General features: G+C 42.0%; 1 protein-coding gene and 1 pseudogene across 1 annotated transcript; both read left to right on the top strand.

Moving 5' to 3' along the window:
* Positions 1–6,743: 6,743 nt before the first annotated feature.
* LOC143402016 (butyrophilin subfamily 1 member A1-like) lies at positions 6,744–17,335 on the top strand. The gene is made up of 5 exons (XM_076859536.1): positions 6,744–7,107; positions 9,902–10,183; positions 12,082–12,108; positions 16,268–16,294; positions 16,638–17,335. Exons 1-5 carry the CDS (start codon positions 6,744–6,746, stop codon positions 17,333–17,335), a joined length of 1,398 nt encoding a protein of 465 aa, XP_076715651.1.
* Positions 17,336–22,411: 5,076 nt separating this feature from the next.
* LOC143400749 (protein cornichon homolog 4-like) lies at positions 22,412–22,762 on the top strand (annotated as a pseudogene).
* The last annotated feature ends 1,457 nt before the right edge of the window (positions 22,763–24,219 follow it).

Here is a 24,219-nt window from a genome sequence, read left to right as displayed (position 1 = left end):
TTTGCTACTGCATGTGCTCCCACCATGATGAGCTGAGTCACCCCAAAGCATCAGGGTAATCCATGTGATCAGTTATAATCATTGAACAAATATTTATTAAGTAGCCATGATATGAACAAATATTTGTTAAGTAGCTTTGGGATCACATGCACACCACCAGGAATTTTATATTCTAGAGGAAACTTGGACATCAATCAAATAATAAAGATAAGTATAAACTGAAATAACTTATGTATGCTTGATGTGTGCTATAAAGATTTTCCAGGGTTAATTTGGCTATAAATAAGTTTTACCTGCCTAAGAACTTTGTGTAAGGTGAATAGGTTTTTTTTTTTTCTCTTCCCCTCTCCCATAAACTCTTTACTTGTATTTTTTTTTTTTTTGTAGTAAGGATTGAACCCAGGGGTGCTTAATCACTGAGCCACATTCCCAGCTCACTCCCCAAAACCCCCTTTTTTAGAAGAGTCTTGTTCAGTTGCTTGGGTCCTTCATAATTGCTGTGTCTATACTCCAACTTGTGATCTTCCTGTCTCAGCCTCCCAAGCTGCTGGGATTCCAGGTGTGTGCCCCTTGCTTGGCTTTTTCTTTCTTTCTATTTTTAATGTTGAAGGTGCATGAATGCATTGATCTCTAGTTTCCAGTTACATAGTTTATATGTGTGTATACTTGAGAAAGCACTCCAGATTAAGATATGAAACCTTTCCTCACCCCAGGAGGCTCTTCCTGTCCTAACTACCTTCTCAGCCTGCCAGGGAGCTCCTCACTTGACTTCTGTCACCACAGCTTCCGACTATCTATTCCTTAACTTTATATATTTGGAATCCTACAGCATCTGTTACTTTATGTTTGGTTTCCTTTGATCCCTTCCACATTTTTAAGATTTCTTTTTTTAACTTAAATTTATTCATATTTCTTTAAATGTGGTGCTGAGGATCAAACCCAGTGCCTCACACATGCTAGGCAAACACTCTACCACTGAGCCACAACCATGGACCCCAAGATTTTTAAGATTTCTTGTCTGCACATCCATACCCTCTCTCTATCTGGGAACTGCCCTTTCTCAATGCCACATTTTAGCCACATGGAGGCAGGTCCAATCAAACCAGGCAAGACTGTCTGGGTGACCTTTCCATTGGCCCAGGAGTGCTCTGGCATCCATGGAGCACCCTCTTGCTGGATGCATGTTGTTCCTTCCTTTCTCAGAGGGAGTTTCCAAAGGGTTCCAGACATGCCCTAAATATATATATATCCTGTTGAGTGTATTGAGTGTGTGTATATATATATAATTTTAGGTGTCAATAAACTTTTATTTTATTTATTTATATGCAGTGCTGACAGTTGAACTAGGTGCCTCACACATGCCAGGCAAGCGCTCTACCACTGAGCCACAACCCCAGTCACACATTCCCTTCTTTTAAAGTTATGTATTTTGAACATGCAGCTAGCAAATATGTACACATGTTATTCAGCTTATAAAAACAAATAACACTTAGAAGATGTAAGAGTAAAGCTTTATAACAGAAATTCTGATGTACTCATTGCCTCCCCTTTTGTCCCTCAAATCCCGGAGCACCCCTAGTGTTGGTGCCCCCAACTCTTTTAGATATAGGCTGTGCCTTGGGACAGACCTGCCCCTGCCAGTGTTTGTCCTCATGACCCTGTGATCTTGGATAGCTTCCACATATTGGAGAGGCTCCCTCCCTCAGCTCTAGAATGAGGACAGTGAGAACCACCTCATGGTATTGTACTAAATCATCATGGGAATGAGGTATAAAATGTTCAAGGTAAAATGACTCTCAGTGAATGGTGTGCCTAAGTATTTCTTGGTGGTTATTAGAGAGCAGAGGCCCTGGCTGTGCCTGGTGGGAGGATTCTCTGTGACAGGAGAGGAACAGGGTGTGCAGCATCCTAGGGACTGTTAGAATGTGCCTCTTGGAGCTGGACAGAACAATTCCTGCCCCAGGCCCCTCTCTACTTCTCTGAGGGTCAGAGTTCAACCTCTGAGACCTCTAGGTTTTTTCCATGACCCAGTTCTGAAATCCCTTCCACTGGGACTCACCTGGTTCACCTTTGACCTTACATGGTCCTGACCTACCTGGGATTGGGAGGGTCAGTAAATTCTTCCCAGGTCACTGACAGGTCCCACATATGGTCAGTGCCTGTGCTGGCTCTCTGCAACTGATCTGACATTGCAGCAACTGGGGAACATGTTTCAGATACTCTGGGCCAATGTGTCCATTCTGGTGTCTCATCTCCTGATAGGTCAGACCAAATACCAGGTCCTTCCAACCTCCCGTTTTGCTCGTTCCTTTTTTAAAAAAATATTTTTAGTCATAGATGGACATAATACCTTTATTTTATTTATTTTTATGTGGTGCTGAGGGTTGAACCCAGTGCCTCCCATGTGCTGGGCAAGAGCTCTACCACTGAGCCACACCCCCAGCCCTGCTCCTTCCTTTTTTTATGGCAGCTTTCTCTCAGTCTGCTGTCTTTCCTTTTAAACTTTGTTTATTTTTGTTTTTTATTAGTCTAATAGAATTCACTAAATTTTCTATAGGAATGTACAGTTTTTGTCCCTCTGGCCTCACTTCCTTGCCTTTTTTAAAAATTGATTTTATTTTTTAAATACATGACAGTGGAATGTATTAGACTTCTTATTACACATACAGAGCACAATTTTTCATATCTCTGTTTGTATATAAAATACATTCATACCAATTGATGTCTTCATATGTGTACTTTGGATAGTGATGTCCATCAAATTCCACCATCATTGCTAACCCCCTGCCCCCTCCCTTCCCCTCCCACTCCTCTGCCCTTATCTGTTCCTCCTATGTTCCCTGTTGCCCTTTTCTATCTCAGGGCTTGAGAGCAAGGGATACTTTACCTCCCTTGGAATCTCAGGTGAAGGAGCGGGGTGGATTGCTTATTCAGAGGGTGGTGGGGCAGGTGCCCCAGTCAGGAGGGCTCAGCAGCTGAATTCAGTGGGCAGCTGGGCCAGGCCCTGGCTCCACTAGGAGAGTGAGAGGCATAAGGAGGTCTCTCAGCCACTTCTCATTGGATATTTCACTTTTGGAGGTGACAGCTTCATCTGGGAGGGGTCTCCCCACCAGAGAGGCAGATGGGCAGACTCAGAAGAAGGGGCTTGCACTGCCACACCACTGGAACTGTGCTCAATGGACTGCCAGGTCACAGGGCAGCCCATCAGCCAGGTTCATGCTGGATAAAGATTAGAGGGATAATTTAAGGTTGAAATAAATCTCTCCAACCTGTGTGTCTGTTTTTTCATTTTTTTCTAGAAATAAGTAGCCAGAAAACAGTTATTTAAACCTTTTTCTGCAGTAGAAGAGAACCCAGTGAACTCATCTTAGCAGTTTCAAGATAAAGAGATGGTCCACTGTCTTCAAAAAAGTGTTTAAAGGGGAGGGATGTGGTGCAATGGCAGATGGCTTCCATAGCATGTGTTCAATCCCAGTATGAGCACAATGGGGGGTTGTGGGGTGGGTTGATGGAGTTAGGTACTTCATGTCAACTGTCACATTCTTGGAATCCCAATGGATTTTATACATTGCACATTAACCTTTGTTTTATGGTTTAGGCATTTATGTGAATCTATTTAGAAAACACTTAATATAGGTAAAAGATAAGAGATATATATTACATGTTGGTCATAAAGACAATACATATTAATTTCATTAGTATTAGGATAATTTATGTTTATCCAAGAAAAATTATTTGTGTTTTAGTGTTTCTTGTCCAAGCAGCTGAATGAACGGTGATCCTGATGAGCTGGGAGAGGACAGTGCTGAGGTTCGGTGTCCCCTGCCAGTGCTGGTCAAGGATTCTGCCAGTGTTCTTTAAGGAGACCTGACCTGCACTTTGTCACTGCTTCCGCCCCCTCCTCCCCAAATGGAGGACAAAGGGCAACCTTGGGAGGGAGAATGCTCAGGTCAGGGTGAGATAAGCTTTCTGGCCATGTAATTGAGGCAACTGAGAGTCCAAGGTCCCTTTCAGGATCTTGCTCACTTGAATTACCTGGGGCAGGGGGCTGGGCTGGGCTGGAGATGTGGTGGTGGGAGGCAGTCTCCTGACATCTAGCCTTTCCCTCCTCTAGGAAGTTACTAGGTTGATGTTACCAGATGGCAGGGCTCATGGTTTTATCTCTGCAGTTGTGATAATGAGATGGCATAAGTAGAATTTATGTAGCACAGTTCTTGATATTTAGTAGGGGTTCAAATAATTTTGTTTTCTTCTTTTTGTAAGATTTCCCTGACATCTCTAGGCCTTGCGGGGGCAGGGATTGGTGGTGGCATTGTGGGGTGGTGGTGACATTTTATCTCTAAGTGGAGTTGTTTTGCAACGTTCCAGGAAAATTGTGAGTACCTCTTTTTGGCTGCTCTGCTCTCCTGCCTTCTTCCTGGTAAAGGGAGCGATGTCCAGAGGGCAGGGCACACTCTGCCCAGGCTCCTTTTGCAAGCTTTTGCTTTAGATGGTGGAAGGAGCCAGAGAGGGGTTGCTCCTCTGACTGGGACGGCTTTGTGGGGGCCCCAGTGTCAGAGACTCTGCAGAAATCCTTGCAATTTATGCCAGGCTCTGCCCCCCCCCCCCATTTCCTGGGGACCAACTGCCTCTTGGATATGAGGAATTTAAGCCCTTAGCATTGGACTCAGAAGCAGAGGACTGGATTCTGAGATCCAGTTGGATTCTGAGAATTTGCAGCTTGGGGAAGCTGCAAATTCTGAGGGCAGCTTTGGGGCCTGCTGGGCTCTTTGTGACTCTGACCTATCTCCAGCTGCTGTGTTTAGCGACGCTCCAGGAAGTCCTCAGCCTTTTATAGGTGGGAGAAAAGAGAAGCAGGTAAGTTGGCTTTGGAGACACCTGTAACCAGGGAGAAGCTGGTGGCAGGAAGAAGCTGAGGATGAGGTGGTGTCAGATTCAGTGGTGGTGGGCAGGTGGAACAGTCTTGTTCTAGGAAGACTCGAGAGAAGCTTAATGAGGGTTGTTCCATTATTCATTTGTTTTAGTGACATTTCTTTAATATTTTATTGGACCACGCCCTGTTCTATTTACATGTAGTGAGTATAAATTCACGTTATTTCCATTACAAACATGGGATGTAGATGCTGTGACTGTACTGATGATACAAATAAGCAAACTGAGGCCAAAAAGCTGATGTTGAGAGTGGCTGAACCTGGAGGGCAGCCTAGAAGTTGGGTCCCAGAATTTATCCTTCCCAATACCACAGATTGCCTTCTCTCTGCTCCTTCCAAATAGTAGGTGACTTGGGGATCTTTTCTCCGACAAGGCTTTATTATCTCTATGCTCTGACTCCAGGACCTCATCCCCATCTCTCTCCCCAGCTCGAAAGATATGGAAGGGCACTGCAGTCGCTCCTTGCTCTGCTGTCTCACTTCCCTGCTCCTCCTTGTCCAGCTGTCCACAGGTGAGTCTCCCCATCTGTCTTCCTTTGTGGTTTTAAAAAGCAAGATATAAAAACATTTGAAAATACATTTTCCCTCATTTTTTGTTTTCTTGCTTTATTTTTCGTGCTGCAAGCATTCATTCATTCATTTTATTCCTGAAATATTAATGAAATGTTGATTGTTAGGTGCTATTCTATGAAAGAATCAGACAGAAATTCTGACATAAAGTTTACCTTCTAGCGGGAGAGAGTAATAATTGCAACTAGGCAGAGAGGCCTAAGCGTGTTGGAGGAGATGATTGTGATGGGAAATGCAGCAGGGCAGGGTGTGGGCAGAAAGGGGCATGGGAGGCAGGTGTGGGCAGGCAGCAGTGTTCAGTGAGGTGGTGTGTAGATGGGAACATAACCCTGGAGAAGGAGGAGTGAGCTGTAGGACCATTTGGAAGGAGGGTTCCTGCAGGGGGAGGAGCCTGTGCAGAGGTGGCAGTGTGCTGAGGTGTGAGGAAGCACAGAGGCCAGGGTTGCTGGACTAGAGCCCATGGGGAGAGAAGCAGCAGGTGAGTTCAGAGGGGTCTTGGGAAGGAGGGTCCACCTTGTCAGGCCTGGAGAGAGGCAGGGAGCCATGTGGAAGCTTTGAGCAGAGCAGCAATATGGATTAGCTCACCTGTTAAAAGGATCACTGAGGTCAGGAATCCTAGTCATCCTCCAGTTGAGATTTAATGGTTTCTGAGACCAGAGTGGAGAGGCACAGGGTTTGAGAGTTGCTCTTTGGAGGTCCATTGCGTGTGTCCTGCAGAGGAGTCATGTGGTAGCCTCAGAAGCCCAAGAGCACCAAGGGTGGAGAGTGAGGTGAACTGCTTCTTGTACATGTTTTGAGATTTGTTCTGTTTTGAGATTTTGTTAGTTTTGAGATTTGTCCTGAGACAGGGCAAGTTAGACCTGGGGTTCCCAATGTGTGCTCCCCATACCACCCTGGGAACTCCTTGTACATGCACATTTGTTGGCCAACCCCTGATGTACTGAATGAGACACTCTGGGAGTGACGTCCAGTGATGTGTGCACTATAAGGTGTCCTAGTAATTCAGGTGCATGAAAGCTTGGGAACCACTGAATTTGATATTTCTTAAGTAAGGGCCAATGAGGGAGTGTCTTTGTCATAATTTCTGAGACACATCATAGTGGTCATAAGATTTCTTCCAAATCCATCAGTCCTCAGTGGTCATCTCATCTGGCCCCTGACCCCAGTGTTCCTGGCCTTCCTGCTTGATGGTGCGTGTTCTCTGTTTTTTGGTCTATGTCTCTCTAGCTTTCTCACTCCGCTATGTCTGTGTCTACAGAGCAGTTCCAGGTTATGGGACCTGAACACCCCATTGTGGCAGTGCTGGGTGAGGATGCTATACTGCCCTGCACCCTAGTCCCAGCCATGAATGCAGAGAACATGGAACTGGGATGGTTCCGCTCCACACTCTCACAGCCAGTGTTCATCTACTTGAACCAACGGGAACAGACTGAGGAGCAGATGGCTGAGTACACAGGGCGGACCTCACTGGTGAGGGACTTCCTTACTGAGGGGCATGCTGCCATGAACATCCACAATGTCCAGGTTTCTGACAATGGAATGTACACCTGCTTCTTCAGACATGGAGACTTCTATAAAGAGGCTGATTTGGAACTGAAGGTGGCAGGTTAGTTACATGACCTTTATTCTAGAGACCTTGGGAGTACTGGGTTTGGTAGGAATATCATGTGTCATCTGATTTAGCCTCACATTTTATAGGTGAAATAGAGGAAAAATTGGCTCATTCATTTATTCATTGATTCAATACAAACACTGTTTATTGAGCATTTAAAATATGTGGGGACTTGTTCTGTGCACCAGAGATATATTAGTGTAACAGAGATCCCAGCTCAGAGGAGGTCACCTTCTAGAGGCAAAGGAAAAAAAATCATAATGAATAATTCAGTACAAGATGTTATAAGGTGATAAGTACTTAAAAGGCTAGATAGAACTAGGAAAGGGGCTCAGGATGTGGGCTGGGAAGTTAGACAAGCTGCAGTGTTACATAGGGGCTCAGGCAGAGCCTTACTGACAGTCTGAGCAAGGCTCAAAGGAAGTAGGTATTTAGCCAGGTGGATATCTGGGGGGGGGGCAGAGTTTAATGCAGAGGAGCACCTGGTATGAAACCTTTGAAGTAGGAGTATGGTTGATTATTCTGGGTATAATGAGGCCATCATGTTTGGTAGGAATGAGAAGGAGGATGGTAAGAAGGGGTAATACTGGAATAAAGAGATGGTCCTGTATTAACACCACTCACAGGTGTCAGGATGAGGTCATTAGGAGTGGACACCTGGGCTATCACAAGAGCCCTGGATGTTGATGGGCTGGAAGGTGAAAAGGCAGAGGGCATACACCTGGTGATTGTGGCTACTTGCATTTGACCAGGTAGTTCTTGGGGTTGAGTATGAGGGCCCTGAGGGTCTTAGATGGTGGAGTTTGGGGAGAACTCTTGGAGAGGAAGGCAGTTACCAGATCAGTAAAGGCTTTGTGGGCTGTGTTATGGAGTTTGGATGCAGAGTAGGGGGAATCCTAAACAGAGCCATGCTGGGAATGCTCATGTTGGCAGCTGTGAATGGATGGATGGGAGGTGAGCAGGAAGGAGGCCTGGAATGCAGTTATGATGTGGAGAGAATGAGTGCTTGACCTGAGGCATGGCAGTGGGGTGGGATAGGAAGGGTCAGACAGGTTTAGAAACTAGATTTAACTGAATAGATTTGTGGGCACAAAGTTTGGAAGAGGAGGAGAAGAGTTCAGAGAAATCCAGGTTTTATTTGAACTATTTGTTGGTTCGTGGCAGGACACTTGATAACTATGTGTCAGTTCTATTGCTGTAATAATGCTGTGTAACAAACAGCCACAGCCTCAGTGCATCTGGCAATAAAAATATATTTAATTCATGCACTGAGGGAGTTCAACTAATTGAGCTGAACTTGGCTAATTCTCACCTGTGTTTACTCATACATCTTTGGTCATGTTTCAGAAATATAATTAAAAACAAAATCTCCCATGCTAGAAGAAAACACTTTATTACTGAATAAGCATAAAACTAGAATATGATACATATCATGGTGATCTGCTAAGGGATTATACAACTAGAAAGAAATTTCATTTTTCTTTTTAGATCCAAGCATATATAATCTCCTGTATACTTGTTTTCAAAATGAACAATAATTAATCCTCAACTAAGAGGGCTCCAAGCAGTGTTTGTTCCACATATCTCATTCTAAGTTTACCTGGTAATTTGGGAAACCATCTGTATCATCTAACAGGCTTTATCAGGAAGAAAAATAAACTCCTCCAGCTTTATGACTGGAGGTAGTTTTTCAACTTGGATCAAGATGCCCACATAAGTTTGGTTCCTACCTTTCCACAGAAAAGGGGGCAAAGGGTTTCTATGTTTACATTTCAAAGAAATAACTCCCAGGTCCTTGAGGAAGGCATTCCTGAGCCACAAAGCTGGCAAAAAATGTAACCAGTTTTCAAAATCATGTGTAAACATTTCAAAAGAGGAGAAAGTACCTTTTTGTAATTGCAAGTTTCCTATAGGAAATGTTTAAGAAAATATAAGAGAATCTTTTTCATTCAAAAGGGAGAATTAAGCTTTTTACTTGTAATTTTTATTTGTTCTTAAGTCAACTGAAAAGTTTAGCATGTGCACCAGGTGTGCTCACGTTTCAAGTGGTCTTGTGGCTATCTAGGGCAGCTGTAGCAGGTTGACCAGGCAATGTTACATTTTCATCCTCCCCTGGGTAGCCCAGGATTGTCTTCCTGTGGAAATGGTAGAGGGAATAAACCAAGTTGCAGTGGTTTTCAAACCTCTGCACTGGTCACACATTAGCTAATTTCTCATTGGGTTAATTAAATCCCGTGACTCAGCCCAGAGGCAGAAGATAAACACAGTAAAAAGTGTGTGGAAGTGGGAGAACTGGGTATAAAGAAAGGAAAAAAATTGGGATATTTTAATAATCATTTTATCACAATTGGTGCAAATTTATGAATTCAATTCTGAATTTGAGTTTGAAGTCCATGTGTGAAACCTGGAAAAATAACTCATAGGGACATAGGTGTAGGGGATAGAATTCAGGAGACAAGGTGGTCACTGAATACAATTTTGGACATGATACATACAGAAAGGCAGATGTCCCAGGAGAGTGTGTGAGGTGAGAAGACTGGAGATTCAAGGAGGGAGCCATGGGACCAGATTCTTCCTCTTGCCTGTGGTCTCACAGTGGGGAGAAGAGCCCACTGCCCTGTGTGGGTTCCTTTGCTACTCCCTTTGTTCCCTCTGGTAGGGGATCCTTCTATAGAACCCCCAAAATTGAACATTAAAGCTTTCCCCTTGATGTTGTATAATATCTAGGCAATTCTGGGGTCTCAGGGCCCAAGGAGGCCTCTGGAGCTCCACAGCTTCCTTCCCACAGGGATGGGCTCTGACCCCCAAGTGCACATAGAAGGGCCAGAAGAGGATGGAGTGCGTGTGATGTGCAAAGCTTCAGGATGGTTCCCAAAGCCCCAGGTGCAGTGGAGAGACCTTAGTGGAAAGAAGTTCCCAGCGCTTTCTGAGGCCCACACCCAAGACACTGAGGAGCTGTTTAGTGTGGAGGCCACTCTGGTGGTGAGAGACAGTTCTGTGGGGAATGTGACCTGCTCTGTCCTCAACCCTGTCCTGGACCAGGAGAAGGCCATGGTTATTTACATTCCAGGTCAGTGCTGCTTCCCACTCCCAGCAGAGCTGTGGGGAGGGGCTGGCCTCTCTGAGTGTGCTGGCTCTCCTGGGTGTGCCCCTGACCTGCTGTCTGCCTGGCCACAGAGCCCTTCTTCCCTCAGGCTTCTCCCTGGAAGCCAGCATTTGCTGTGGTCCTGACCATGCTGGGGCTCCTACTCTTGGGGGCTAGCTATTTAAGCACCAAAGAACATTCCAGAAGGATGCAGGTGAGGCAGGAAAAGGAGCATCTGTGGCGGCTTAAGGAGGAGGAGCAGCAGGCAAAGGAAGAGGCACTGAAGGCCATTGGTAAGACCCCACAGGGCAAGTGCAGACCTGGTGGTGAGTGGGGCAGCTGACAGGGGCCAGAGTCTGGGGTCCAGCTCTCTAGGGAGATCTAGGGTTCTTGGAACCGTGTAGGTGACTGAGGAGATCAGTGAGGACAGGTAGAGTCTGGTAGGGTTGGGTCGGTTTGTAGTTATAAAGTTTTTTTCAAAGTTTTTTTTTTTTTTCCTGGGGTTTTCTAGGCACACAGTCTTTCCTTTTCTTGGGGATGGGGCTTCACACTGTTTTTCATTTTCTTTCAGATGAACTCCAGGAAGATCTCAGTAAGTTCTGCTTTCCCTCCTGAATTTTTTCTTTTTCCTTGTTAGCACATGTTCTAGTTCTTAGCTCCTCTATTTCTTGTGTTGTTTTTCAGGTCAGAGGAAAGCTGCATATCTGTCTGGTAAGTGACTCTCCAGGGATTTCTTGTTTCCTCATCCTACCTGTGAACTGGGCTCTCCTTTCTTGTTTCTGTCTAGGCACAGACATGTGGGTCCCCCATCCCTGGAAAGCTGATTGGAAGGCAGTGGAAGCCAGAACCCTGCTCCCTGGCTTCCCTAGATCTGGGCTGCTGTTTCCTACCTAGAGCCTGGAAACTGTGGTGTGATGGTGACCCCTGGTCTGTCATGTGTTCTGCATCTTATTTCAACCCTGGCTTGCCCATTATATTGTTTTTTAGCCTTCAGTGCATCTAGCTGGTGTTCTGCACCTAGAACCTGAAAGGCAAATAGTAAGATTTCATTAAATGATCTATATAAGGAAATGGTGTCATTAAGTTTAGGAGTGTGACCTTCTGTTTTTTTACCAACAAATCACCATCCAGGGATTATGTTTTCTCCAGCTCTGGAAGATGCTAATGCAAGTGGGCTGCTCACCATAGGTGGGAATGTGATGGAGTGAACCAAGTACTTCCTGAAGTAGGGCTTCTTATTCTCTAGATACATTTCACATGTGAAAAGTTGGGCAGTTTTGCTCCAGAACTCACCTCATATTCCTGTCTTCAAATCATTCTTCATTTTTGGCAATTTCCCAAATGTTTTTTTCAATTTTAATTTTATTGTTTTATTTTTTGGTGCTGAGGACTGAACGTGGTGCCTCGTGCATGCTAGGCAATTTCTCTACCTCGGGCTACATTCCCACCCCTTTCCCAAATATATCTTTGCTAGAACAAGCCTGGATATAATAATGCCTTCTGACAATTGTGGAATGATGCATATTTTATTTTCTAAAATCTTTTTACACATAGCATAATTTTTATCCTTAGCAGCAAAACTGAATAAAGACAAATAGAATATGGATTTTTATGAGTTTTGAGGCAGACAGTTTTCTGACAGAGAGAAAGCAGAGGGACAGTGGTAGAAGTTGGCCTGTAAAGCAGCCGTATTGATCTGTGGTCCAGGGGATTTCCCACAACATCCTGCAGACCCTGCATACTGCAAGAGGCCATCTCCTTTCTGGGCTCTGTCCTCCTGTGGGTAGTCTCATCTTTAAACTTGAGGGGAGGCCAGGGCAGGTACATTCATGCTGAGCAGGCTTGTTTTAGCTGTGGTCTCACCACTGTGTGTTCCCTTTCAGCCTGGAGGAAGGCCCCCCTGTATGCAGGTAAGTGACTCTGATGTTTCCTTGGCCTTCCCTCTTCTAGGCCCCACCTCTGCCCTTCTGTATCAGTGGCCTCCTCCCAGGATGGGATGGGTTTTCCTGCTCTCTCTTCTCTAATTTTTTTTCACCTTTCCAAGTAAACACTTTTAATTTCTCTTGTTTTTTTTTTCATAGTCCTCACACATTAATCTGCCCCTGCCCAAACTAATCAAAGCCAAGCACAACAGGAAAGCAAAATTCTCCTAAAAAGAGAAAAAAATGATTGTAACTTGCATTGGAAGACCACAGATTCTTCTCCTTAGGATTGTACCATAGAACTCACCTTGCTTAAATTATTCTTCATTTTTTAAACATTTTTTTTGTAGTTATAGATGGGCAACATGCCTTTATTTTATTTGTTTATTTGTATGTGGTGCTGAGGATCGAACCCAGTGCCTCACATATGCTAGGTGAGTGCTCAACTTCTGAGCCACAGCCCCAGTCCTAAATCATTCTTCATTTTTGGTAATTTCCCAAATGTTTTTAAATTTTTTTCATGTTGAGGTGCTGAGGAGTGAACCCATTCTAGGCTCATCCTCCCCTGCATGTTAGGGTCAGCTGTACCCCCTGAAAACATCGTGTTTGACTGGTATCTATTGTTGGTGCAGTGACACTGGAGAGTTCATTTGTGAGCAGAGCCTGGATGGAGCAGGGTTGGAACTGGGGATAGGAATTGCTGGTCTTCATAAAATTTCAGAAACCATATTTGAAGCTTAGGATCTACTGCTTCCTAATGTGGGGCCTTGTTCTGTATTCCCTTTACCCCAGATTCTACCCTTTGGGTCCAGGTTTGGTTTTCTTGGTTTTTCCTGGACCTCTGGATATTGGTCTTCTCTCAGCCACCTCCTACTCTGACTCTCTGTCTGAGCTGTGTTTCTTCTAAGCACCGTGGTCGCTGAGAAGTGAGTTTTTGGTGTTCTGAATTTGGGGTCCAGGATGCTTAGGGAGTGTGAACTATTTAAAATGATATGCAACATTCTGTGTTTGTTTTTGTGTCACAGGAACAAAATGCAAGTTATAATGTTCAGAACAATTTCTCTGGTTTTAAGAGAATTTTGCTTTGCCTCTTGGGCTTGGTCTTTGATTTTTTTTTGTTTTAAATATGTGAAGTTCATAAAAGGAGAAACCTGGAGAGTTTAAAATTTTTTACCTGAAAAAAGGGTGTGGAACAAATCAGAGAAGAAAGGATGAGGTGGGAGGAGAGAGGAGATGAGAAGAAGGTAGAGTGCCCAAGATTCACATAGACATCTTGGTTGTGCTGAAGCAGTGAGAGCTGGAAAATCACATCCAAGGTGGTTTGAGTTGAATGTGAAAAGGATTTGCAGGTTCTTTATGGGCATGAAATGTAACCAACTTTTTGATATATCTTTGACAGTGTTCAGTGAATACAGTGTGTGTGTGTGTGTGTGTGTGTGTGTGTGTGTGTACGCGTGCGCATGTGTGTGAATTTCATTAAGCCATTTCTAAGTAATCATCTCATTGAGTTTGCCTGTGATAATGAGACCACCTCAATCTTCTAGGTGCAGTTAGGTCAACCATATGATAAGGCAGTTTCCAATGCAATGAAATATTATCCAGAGGACTCTTTAACTCTTTAAGGGGGTGAGTTTTGGATCTTTGCCATCTGAATTTGTGTAATATGCCCTTTTCCTGCTCTGAATGTTTCTTTTTCACATAAGGGATACAGATTGTGAGAGACAAGGAAAGGTGAGCCATGGCATCAAGGAGGCTTTGGGATCAGATGTCTGAGGAACACTCTTTGAGAATCTTAATGATTTTCTTGCAGACATGTTTATTAAAAAAGAAGGATCAAGTAGTCTTTTTTTTTTACCATCTCCCCATTCTCTGCTGAATTAATGTCTGTATGTTTTCATGTATAATTTACATACTCTTTTGTAATGATAAACACGTGGACAAATCTCTGATCTCATCTTGTTCATGAAATCGTAACAATAAGTTTTAAATTAAAATTTTCTGTGGGAATTATGTGAAGAGTACATTAAGGTGCATAGCATGATACTTGATACACTGGAAAGTCTCTAAAGTTTTTTTCTTTCACTCCTTCTCTTTTCTCCCCTGTCTGCTTCCTTCTCCTCTCTTATATTCTTCTTTGATAATATCAGTCAGTTATTATATAGAAAATTATAATTGGATTCCAACTAAAGTCTGGGTGAAAAATGAACAAAGTTCACTTTTCTCCATGGGTCATCTGAGTCTGCTCAGCCATTTTATATGATCTAGTTTCTATGAAGCAACTCAACAAAGATGGAAATACCAATGTAGGTGATTGAACCTGTATTAGTGGAAATGGGGAACACAAATTTTTAACAAAGAAAAAATGTTTTTTAGATATTATTTTAATTATTCTAATCTTGTTCCTGAGGCTCTGCCATGTATTAGTGGAAATGGGGAACACAAATTTTTAACAAAGAAAAAATGTTTTTTAGATATTATTTTAATTATTCTAATCTTGTTCCTGAGGCTCTGCCATGTTAGACTTTGTTTTGGTCAATGACCTTCCTATCTAATTCCCAAAAGAGAGTATGGAAGTTGGATGAGACTTATGTGGCCTTGGACAGTGCGGGGAAGAGGGACCATGTGTTTTCTCTTAGTTATTTCAGGTCCTCACCATCAGGAGGCTAGTCTTAACTGGTTCATAAGACGCTTGGGTTGGTGTCTCCTGAGAAAAGGCAGATCTCATCTCATTGCTTGTTCCCCCTTCCCCTGACCCTGAGGTAAAGTCCAGTTTCTGGGTCACTTATTCCTGGTTGCCATTGGGCTTTTTCCTCTGAACTTCAGACCTCCTCTGGCTCACTGGCCACTAGGCACCCATGTCTTCATCTAGCAGAGCATGTGAGAATTTCTGGGTCCTCAGCTTCCTGTGTGCAGGAGACAGGGAGGTTCATGCTTTATGCAAGCACATTTCTCTGCCAGTGCTTTGTTACACTTTAGGTATGGCAAGTAGTAAGTAGTTTTGTATTTTCTGCCAAATTACTACAAATTTAGTGGCTTAAGCCAACACAACATATTATCTTACATGTTTGTAGGCCAGAAGTCCAAGAAGGTGTGGACAAGGCTGTGTTCCTTTCTGGAGGCTGTTGTCTTGTGCAGTTTCTAGAGGCCATCTGTATTCCTTTGTTTGAGGGCCTTTTCTTCCATCTTTAAAGCCAGCAGCACAGCATGTTTTGACCTTGTTTCTGTGCTTCTCTGACCACAGACAAGAAAGGTTTCTGTTTTCAAGGGTTCATGTGATTAGTTTGGACTGACAGAGAATCCAGAATAATCTCCCCTGCTCAAGAACCTGAATATTAATCACATTGTAAAGTTGCCTAGTCATGTATTTAGCATATTCACAAAATTTAGGACTATGGGTTCTATCATAGCTGAAAGTTTTCCATCTCTTAAGGCAATTCTTGTGGGAGGCAAAGGACTATGTACAATATTTTTGGGTTCTCACATATTTGTAAGGATCTTTTTGCTCTGATTGCTCTGTGAAAATTTGAAGAAAAGTCATTAGTGTTGACCTCTCACTGGATATGTTTGTTTCCTGCTTTGAACTTCTTTCTCTCCCTTGTTAAAACCCTCTCCATTGCCACCTAACTGGGTAAGATTTCTCTGAGTTCCTTGCACTCATGATTTCTAGTCATCCTCCAAGTTCAGCTAAGCTAGATGTAATTCTCAACTCTTGGCTTAGAATTAACCTTACAAGTTCAGCACAGTCAGTCCTTTATAAGTAAAAGGAGGTCTTGGAAATTTTGATAATCTCAATTGTATCTCAAGATAACCTAGTTGTCAGGATGGTTGTGTGTCTGTGTCTTGAGAAAGCATTATTTGGTAGTTAAATCTGAACAGTGACCTTTTAGATTGATATCCAGCATTTTGATCCTGGGGTGTTAAGCTTTTTGGCTTAGTCTTCATGGGAAGACTGCAGAAGGGTGTGTGAATGGTGTGTGTGTGTGTGTGTGTGTGTGTGTGTGTGTAAGAAATAAATACAACAGTTGAATGTTTTCACACAGATTTTCCCTTCTTCCTCCCACATTGCTGTGTTTCAGAAGACTGGGTGCTGACCCTTATGTGTAGAGACACTGCAAATCCCTGATATGAGATGTTTATTCTCTTGTAGATTGGCGGAGGAAACAGTTTCAAGCCTGTGAGTGACTGTTGCTTCTAGATGTTCCTCTTGTTGCCCTCGTGGCTTCTGGCTTCTCCTTAAGTTCTCTGTGGTGATTCAGATGCCAGCATCACCAGTGGAGTTGCTGTAGCAGAAGTGATGGTCACAACACTGGTACTGGTTCTCAAGGGACCTGTCACAAGTCTACCCCGCAAATCAGTGTCTGCCTCCTTTTCCTGGTTGAGGATGTGGGCTTGAGTCATATCTCAGGAGGCTCATCCTCTCCTCAGCTCAGGCAGCTCTATGGCTCTGAGGTGGTGGGTGGCTTGTGCTTTGTTTTGGGGCAGGGAGGACCTTGCATGATTGACCATTTTCTCTACAGGGTCTGTCACTCTGGATCCAGACTCTGCTCACCACTGTCTTTCTGTCTCTCATGAAAAGACACGTCTAACTTGGAAGAACCCATGTTTGTACCGTGATAAGAAATGCAGTGTGTTGGGTCTTGAGGGCATCACATCAGGAAGATGTTACTGGGAAGTGGAGATAGAGAATGAATCCATCAGCATGTGGACTCTGGGAGTCTGTAGGAAAGATGAGAACATTACCCTTATACAGTATTACAATATATTTAAAGATTTCATACATGGAAATATGGGAAAAGACTCGTACATGGAATCACCAGATAGGGGGTTTTGGGTCATGGGGAAGTCTAACAGTAGATATTTTGCCTGGACTGATCCTGTGACTTGGTTATCTCCTAGGAATAATCCTTGCAGGGTGGGGGTTTTCCTGGACTACAGTGAAGGGGAGGTCTCCTTCTATAACATGATTGATGGCTCCCGCATTTTCTCTTTCCCTCCAGCCTCCTTCTCTGGAGCTCTCTTCCCATACTTCATGTTTATGTATGGAGATGTGTCCATGACCATCTGCTCCAGGGCAAGTGGATCTGGGGGGCTTTCTATACCCCTTAACAATTCTCCTCCTTTGGAGGAGATCCTAAGCACCCCAAGGGAGGGTTTCAGCTCAGGCTGTGGTGTTGATGGTGCTCCCCCAGATGCTGAATCTCCATTACTTCCCTGACATTCCAAGGTTTTGTCTTCATTTGTCCCTTGCTGTGTGTGATCCCTCACTGTGGCTTTTCCTGGGGCTACAGACTTCCTTTGGCAAAGTCCCTTGAGATGAGATTGGAAGGCTCAGTGGGCTTGTCCTCCGGCTCTTGTTCAGACTTCAGATGTGTGGTTATGAGAGTTCATGTCTTATATTCAGATACAGAAGATAAAAGTTGACTGTTTTGGAACTGGTTTAAGGAATGTGGAATTTAACTGAGGAGCCATGATTTTTTGGTATTAAAATGTATTTCAGACAGGTGTGGCAGCACATACCTGTAGTCCCAGCTATGGGGGAGGCTAAGGCAGGAGGATCACTTTAGCTCATGATTTTGAGACCATGCTGGGCAACATAGTGGTACCCTGTCTCAAAAAAAAAAAAAAAAAAAAAAATCAAAGTGGAGATCACATTACTGTACTTGACTATTTGTAGGGGACCCTTGAGGTTGAGAATGGTCCCCAGTTCTATTTTTGCAGATTTGGACTGTCAGATGACAGAAAGTTTATCATGTAAAAATTTCCAAGAAAATGGATTGGTGTGTTAGTCACTTTTTTGTCTTTGTTACAAAATACTGAGAAAATCACCCTAAAGGAGGAGAGATTTATTTTCCTCACAGTTTTAGAGGTTTCAATCCATAGTCACCTGGATCCATTGTTTCTGAGGCAAAATGTCATGTGATGACAGGGAGCAGGTGGTGGAGTGAGTGGCTCACCTCATGCAGCGGGAAGGCAAAAGAGAGAGAGGGGGAAAGAAGGGGGGGTGTAAGGGGGGGAAGTGGGGAGGGAGGGAGGGAGAGGAGAGAAAGTGAGAAAGTGGAGAGAGAGACGAATAGATATATAGAGGTCCAGGGACAAGACATAATCTTCAAGGACACAGCCACAGTTACTTCCTTCCTTCCTGTTTCCTAGTCCCCTCCTCCTAAAGTTTCTACCACCTACTAAAAGGGCCACCAGCTGGGGACTAAGCTTTTTACACATGAGCCTTTGGAGGATATTTCAGTTCCAAACTATATTGAATTATGGAGTTTTAAGAGAAGAGTCCAACATTCTATGTTATCTAGTTCCTATTCTGGGATAAATAAAACATTCCTATTTTTCCATACCTCAGTAAATTTCTGGTACCACTGAGAATGTTTAATATGTTAATCCAGGGAATTAAGGATAAGGGAAATTATCCTCTCCTTAAAAAGCTATCAGTACATATTCATTGTACAAAATACTGGTTTTTATTTTGACAATTTTATACATGTATATAATGTATTTTGATCATACCCACCCATCCTGCTACCCTCTTTGATTTTGCCCTCCATTTCCCTTTTGTGTCCATACTGCAACTGAGGAAAGAGAAGTATTACTAGAATGAATGTAAATGAAGAAGAATTTTCAGATGCAAGATGAGTTGCAGAAAGCTTTGACCATAAGCATAAGTCCAGTTAATATATTTTCTCTTAGTACTTCCAAATCTGATGTTAAGGGTATATGGAAAACTACAGAAAGAAGAAGAGACAGGACTATTGAAGACTTAGACCTGCAAGAATAAAGGTGTGTTCATTCTTCCAGCTGAAGAACTGTGACCAGTTGTTCTGATTGGGGGAAAGATGACACAGAATGGGAATTGGAAGATAGAAAGTACATATAACTACACAGTCCTTCTAGAAACAAGTACTGTAATAGCTTTGAATATTTTCTCTTTGCTTGTGGTGTATATGTGTGTATTTGTATATATTGACCATTTGCTTCCTCTTTCTTCTTATATGATTTTATACACAAATTGTTATCTTTTAGGTAACAGTATAGTCAATGCGACTTACTGAATCTGAAGAGTAGATAATATAGCAGTGTAGTGTACAGTGACTGGGGGTGCTTCTTTCCTTATGTGGGGGAACAGATGAGAACCTCTTCATTTGTCAGGTGGCTTTTTCATGATAGATTTGTTGCTTTATGGAAGTTCAAATGTTTGTAAAATGGTGTAACATGTATGCATACATAAAGTACAAAGTCAAAGGTGTGGACAGAGTCAGTATCATTTTATTGCTTTTCTGTTCCAAACCCACTCTATATTCATCTTCTTTACGTTAATGGAACTGGACCTTGTAAACACTTCTTTGCCATCTGACACAATGTGAGATTGTTGGTACAATGCACTGGAGGTGCCACTGCAAGGCAAGATAGTTCCATTTCTTTCTTTCTTTCTTTTTTTCTTTTCTTTTGTACTAGGGATTGATCTCAGGGGTGCTTAACCACTAAGCCACATCTCCAACCATTTTTTTAAAAATATTTTTCTTTAGTTGTGGATTGATACGATATCTTTTTTTTTTTTTTTTAGTTTTTTAAAAAAATCTTATAGTTTACAGTTTCAGATGTAGTTTTCAGGGTAAAAACTACAATTACCATAATAAGAACATCAGGCATTTCACTTCAGTTTTGCATATTGACTTGAGTTAGAAGATTTGAAATTCACTGTGATCACCATGAGCAAAATGGAACTTACTCTAGTATTTCCAAAATTACGTTCTGGTTGAGCACAACTGTTCTGAGGAGTGTTAACAGAGATTCCATTATTTTTGATACTCAGGATGGAACCACCTGGTTAGTACTTGGATGAGGACACAGTATCTTTATTCAGTTCATTTTTTAATGTCGTGCTAAAGATCGAAGGCAGGGCCTCACACATGCTCTCCCACTTAAGTTACAACCCCAGCATCCCCAAACCTCCCACCTTTTAAAAATTTTATTTTAAGACATTTTTTTCCCTACATTTCTTAGGGCCTGGCTATGTTGCTGAGGCTGGCTTTGAACTTGTGATACTTCTGCCTCAGCCTCCAAAACTGCTGGGATTACAGACATGAGCCACTATTCTGGGCTGTTTTTCCTTTTTGTTGCACCTTCCAGTAGCGTGCAGAGGGCTCACCTTTTGGAGACATAGTAAGAAATGTGTATATTGATATCTTTATCTTTATTTTTAGTCTCTGTCCTAGGTTCCTGAAAAGTGCTTTCTTTCCCTGATCCCTGAAAACAGTTCCTAAAACCCTTGGAATTTCCTGATAGAGATGAAAGGAGAGTCTATTGTTATTAATAACCAGCCCCTTTCAGCCATCTGAGTTTATGTTAATAAGATAACTTTTAGAAAGAACCTGGGTCACCTCAGGATGAGGGCAGGTTGCCAAAAGTACAACTTTTATAAATAGAAAGTTGAAAGAGGGGAAAAAAATAGGGCTGAAGGTTGAGTTAATTAATTGCCAGCAGTCACTGATTTAATCAATCATAATTACACAGTGAAATATTTATAAAAATTTTGAGGGAGCTTCTGAATTGATGAACAACACTGCATCCATGAGTTGGCTTTTTGCCTCTCAAATTCCATCATGGGGACAGATATTCCTGAGCCGAGACTTTTCTGGGCCTCACCCTACGTACATGTTCATCTGGCTAGTCACTGTGTCCTTTACAAGATCTTTTATAATAAATTGGTTAGTAAACAGAGTTGTTTTTCTGAGTTTTGTGAGCCCTTCTAGAAAATGGTTCTAGAAAATCATCCAGTCTGAGGATGGATCTTGGGAATGGAGGATGTGCCTTGAGAATGAGATAGAAATTTAGGGATACTAAGGAAATTAAGTCTCTAAAGGAGAAATGTATCTGTTGGCATGTGGAACAATAACTTGTGAACTACTTCTGATCTGGAAAAAGAAGCTTAAGGGACAGAAAGAGACCAAAATGTAAAAATGCACCAAACAATTTCAAAAATTACTTTATAACTTTCTAGTTCCATATAAATTTTCTGGAATGCAGCAAAGCAGGAACAAGATTTCAATAGAAAGACACTACTAACATACTTAAGCTAGGGGCTAACATTTGATTGGATCAACTGCTTGATTTAGAAGCTGAAAACAACATGACAGACCACATTCCCTTATGGGAAACCATTTGCTCAATATTTCTCAATCTTCAGGAAAGTCCTGTCCCTTTGATTCAAATATTCTACCTTTGTACCCTAATAAAATAACCTGACCCTAAATCCTGATGGTATGTCTCTTCTTGCTCTTGAGATTGCCCACATTATTCTCTGAGAGTTCCTATATTCACTTTTCACTTTCTAATGATGCTCTTTCCTATCTTTGCTAAAGCCCAATCCATCCTTAATTTCTTTTCTGTGGTATGGGCAAGGGTCTGAAAGGTGTGAGCAGAGGTTTCCTTTGCCACTGGAGAGACTTCACTGGATCTCCTTATAGTGACAGAATTTCAAAAACAGGCGGGTCACTTGAGAAGCCAACTTGTGATTGTCATTTGAAGTCATGAGGGGCATACTTGTAAGACTGTGGGGTCCACTTAACCTGTGGGGTCATTGGTAATTCCCTAATTGAATTATAGGACACCTAGCTATGTGCAGAGAGTTGGAGAATAACTTGGTATGGAACCCCCCCATATATTTGGTGTCAGAAGTGTTCTGGTGAGTATTGTGAAAGAGGACAGCTGGTTAGTTGGAGCATTACAGATCCCTTTCAACCTTCCAGTGGGCTACATCCCATATTCCGCAATGAGCTCTGCACCTCAGTCCCATTGGGGACCCTCTACTATCACAAGAGATAGTATCTGCTCACTATGTGTGCCATTTCTCATTCTTTGGAACTTTCTTTTACTTCATTTAGTAGTTAACCACATTTTACTAGTTAATTCTCCTCCTCCTCTTCCTCTTCCTTCTTCTTCTTCTTTTCAGTGCTGGGTATTAAACCTGGAGCCTCAGGCATGAATATATGTACATCAAATTTTCCTTGTTAAAATGATTTATGTGGTTTCTGAACTTTAACAGAGGCATCTAAACCCAATAAATTAGTACTTTTTAAAGGATGGTGGTGAATTTCTCACATCATGTCAGAAAGTGTAATTGAGGCATTTATCAATTTAGTAAAATGCTTAACTCCAACAATAAAGTTATATAAATATCCTGAGGTTTTTGTGGATTTTAAGTATTTTCTATATGTAAATATATTACTTGTCAGTGTGATGCAAGGAGTGTCAGCAACAGAGGATGAAGGAAAGGAGAAGGAGGAGGATGGAGGCAGTAGTGTTCATCTCCTCACTCCACAATTGTTGTGCCTTCATCTTCCTCTTAGTCTACTTCAGAATTATACTGTCTGATTTAGAATGTGATGACGTAAATGCTAGATCATGTTGCCCAGAATTGCTTGGCCATACCAATGTCACTATATTTTGCTTGTTTCATTGCCCTGCTTCAAATTCCCTCTTAATTTACCTGTTGCTAGTTCATTATGATTTTGAGTGGAAACATGGGGGTGTTTGGTTCAACAGAAATACAAAATTGAGGGCAACTGAAGTCACATATGAAAGAAGTCATGATCAAGCTTGGTTTATACTTGCTTTGTTTCTTCATGTGTCTTTATAGTATGATTTTAGCTTTGATAATGACTGAAGCAAGAGCAGTTGTGGTTGGAGTTAAGATACACTACAGTGGCATATGAGCAGCACAAACTGAGTCAAGAGGACCTACATCATTTAAACAGATTAATTTCAAGCAAGGAAATAGAAGACACTGTCAAAACCTACCAACCTAGAAAATCTGGGTACCAGACAGATTCACAGCTGAGTTCTACAAGATCCCTGAGGAAGAATTAATACCAATATTCCTCAAATTATTTCATGAAATAGAATAGAAAGGAAGCTTTCCAAACTCGTTCTATGAAGACAGTATCATCCTGATACCAAAACCAGGAAGAGAAACAGCAAGGAAAGAAAATTTGAGACCAGTATTCCTGATGAACATTGATGCAAAAATTCTCAGTAAAACTCTGGCAATTTGCATACAAAAACATATTAAAAAATAGTACACCATGATCAAGTAGGGTTAATTCCAGGGATGCAAATTTGGTTCAACATGCAGAAATCATCAAATATAATTCATCACATCAATAGACTTAAAGATAAGGATCATGATTATATCATTTGATGCTGAGAAAGCATTTGACAAAATACAGCAAGCTTTTATGTTCAAAATACTAGAAAAACTAGGGATAGTAGGAACACATCTCAACATTGTAAAAGCTATCTCTGCTAAACCCAAGGCCAACTTCATTCTAAATGGTGAAAAATTGGAACCATTCCCTCTAAAAACTGGAACAAGACAGGGATGCCCTCTTTCACCATTTCTATTCAATATAGTCCTTGAAATTCTAGTCAGAGCATTTAGACAGGCAAAAGAAATTAAAGAAATACAAATAGGAAAAGAAGAACTCAAACTATCATTATTTGCTGATGACATGATTCTATATTTAGAGGATCCAAAAAAGGAGCAGAAAACTTCTAGAATTAATAAATTCAGCAAAGTAGCAGGATATAAAATCAATATCCATAAACCAAATGCATTTCTATACATCAGTGATAAATCCTCTGACAAAGAAATTAGGAAAAATACCCCATTCACAATAGCCTCAACAAACAAACAAACAATCAACCAACCAAAACAAAACAACAACAACACTTTGGAATCAACTTATCAAAAAAGGTGAAAGACCTCTACAGTGAAAACTATAGAACACTAAAGAAGGAAATTGAAGAAGACCTTAGAAGATGGACCTTAGAAGATGGAAATATCTCCCATACTCTTAGATAGGCAAAATTAATTTCATCAAAATGGCCATACTACCCATCCAAAATGCTATACAGATTCAATGTGATTCCAAGTAAAATACCAACATCATACCATATCAAAGTAGAAAAAGAAATCATGAAATTCCTTTGGAAAAACAAGAAACTCAGAATTGCCAAAGCATTCCTTAGCAAAAAGAGAGAAGCAGGTGTCATCACTATACCAGACCTTAAACTACATTACAGAGCAATAATAAC

The sequence above is a fragment of the Callospermophilus lateralis genome, chromosome 6 (assembly GCF_048772815.1).
Source record: "Callospermophilus lateralis isolate mCalLat2 chromosome 6, mCalLat2.hap1, whole genome shotgun sequence".
Lineage (NCBI taxonomy): Eukaryota > Metazoa > Chordata > Mammalia > Rodentia > Sciuridae > Callospermophilus > Callospermophilus lateralis.
The sequence above is the reverse complement of the archived record's forward strand: the minus strand, read 5'-3'. Positions and strand labels throughout refer to the sequence as shown.

What these genes read in the sequence shown, in the direction of transcription:
- LOC143402016 (XM_076859536.1), top strand. Translation starts at nt 6,744, where the DNA reads ATGTCTGTGTCTACAGAGCAGTTCCAGGTTATGGGACCTGAACACCCC. An exon ending in TTTGGAACTGAAGGTGGCAG is followed by an intron (nt 7,108 to 9,901) that starts GTTAGTTACATG and finishes TCCTTCCCACAG; the next exon opens with GGATGGGCTCTGACCCCCAA. An exon ending in GAGGAAACAGTTTCAAGCCT is followed by an intron (nt 16,295 to 16,637) that starts GTGAGTGACTGT and finishes TTTTCTCTACAG; the next exon opens with GGTCTGTCACTCTGGATCCA.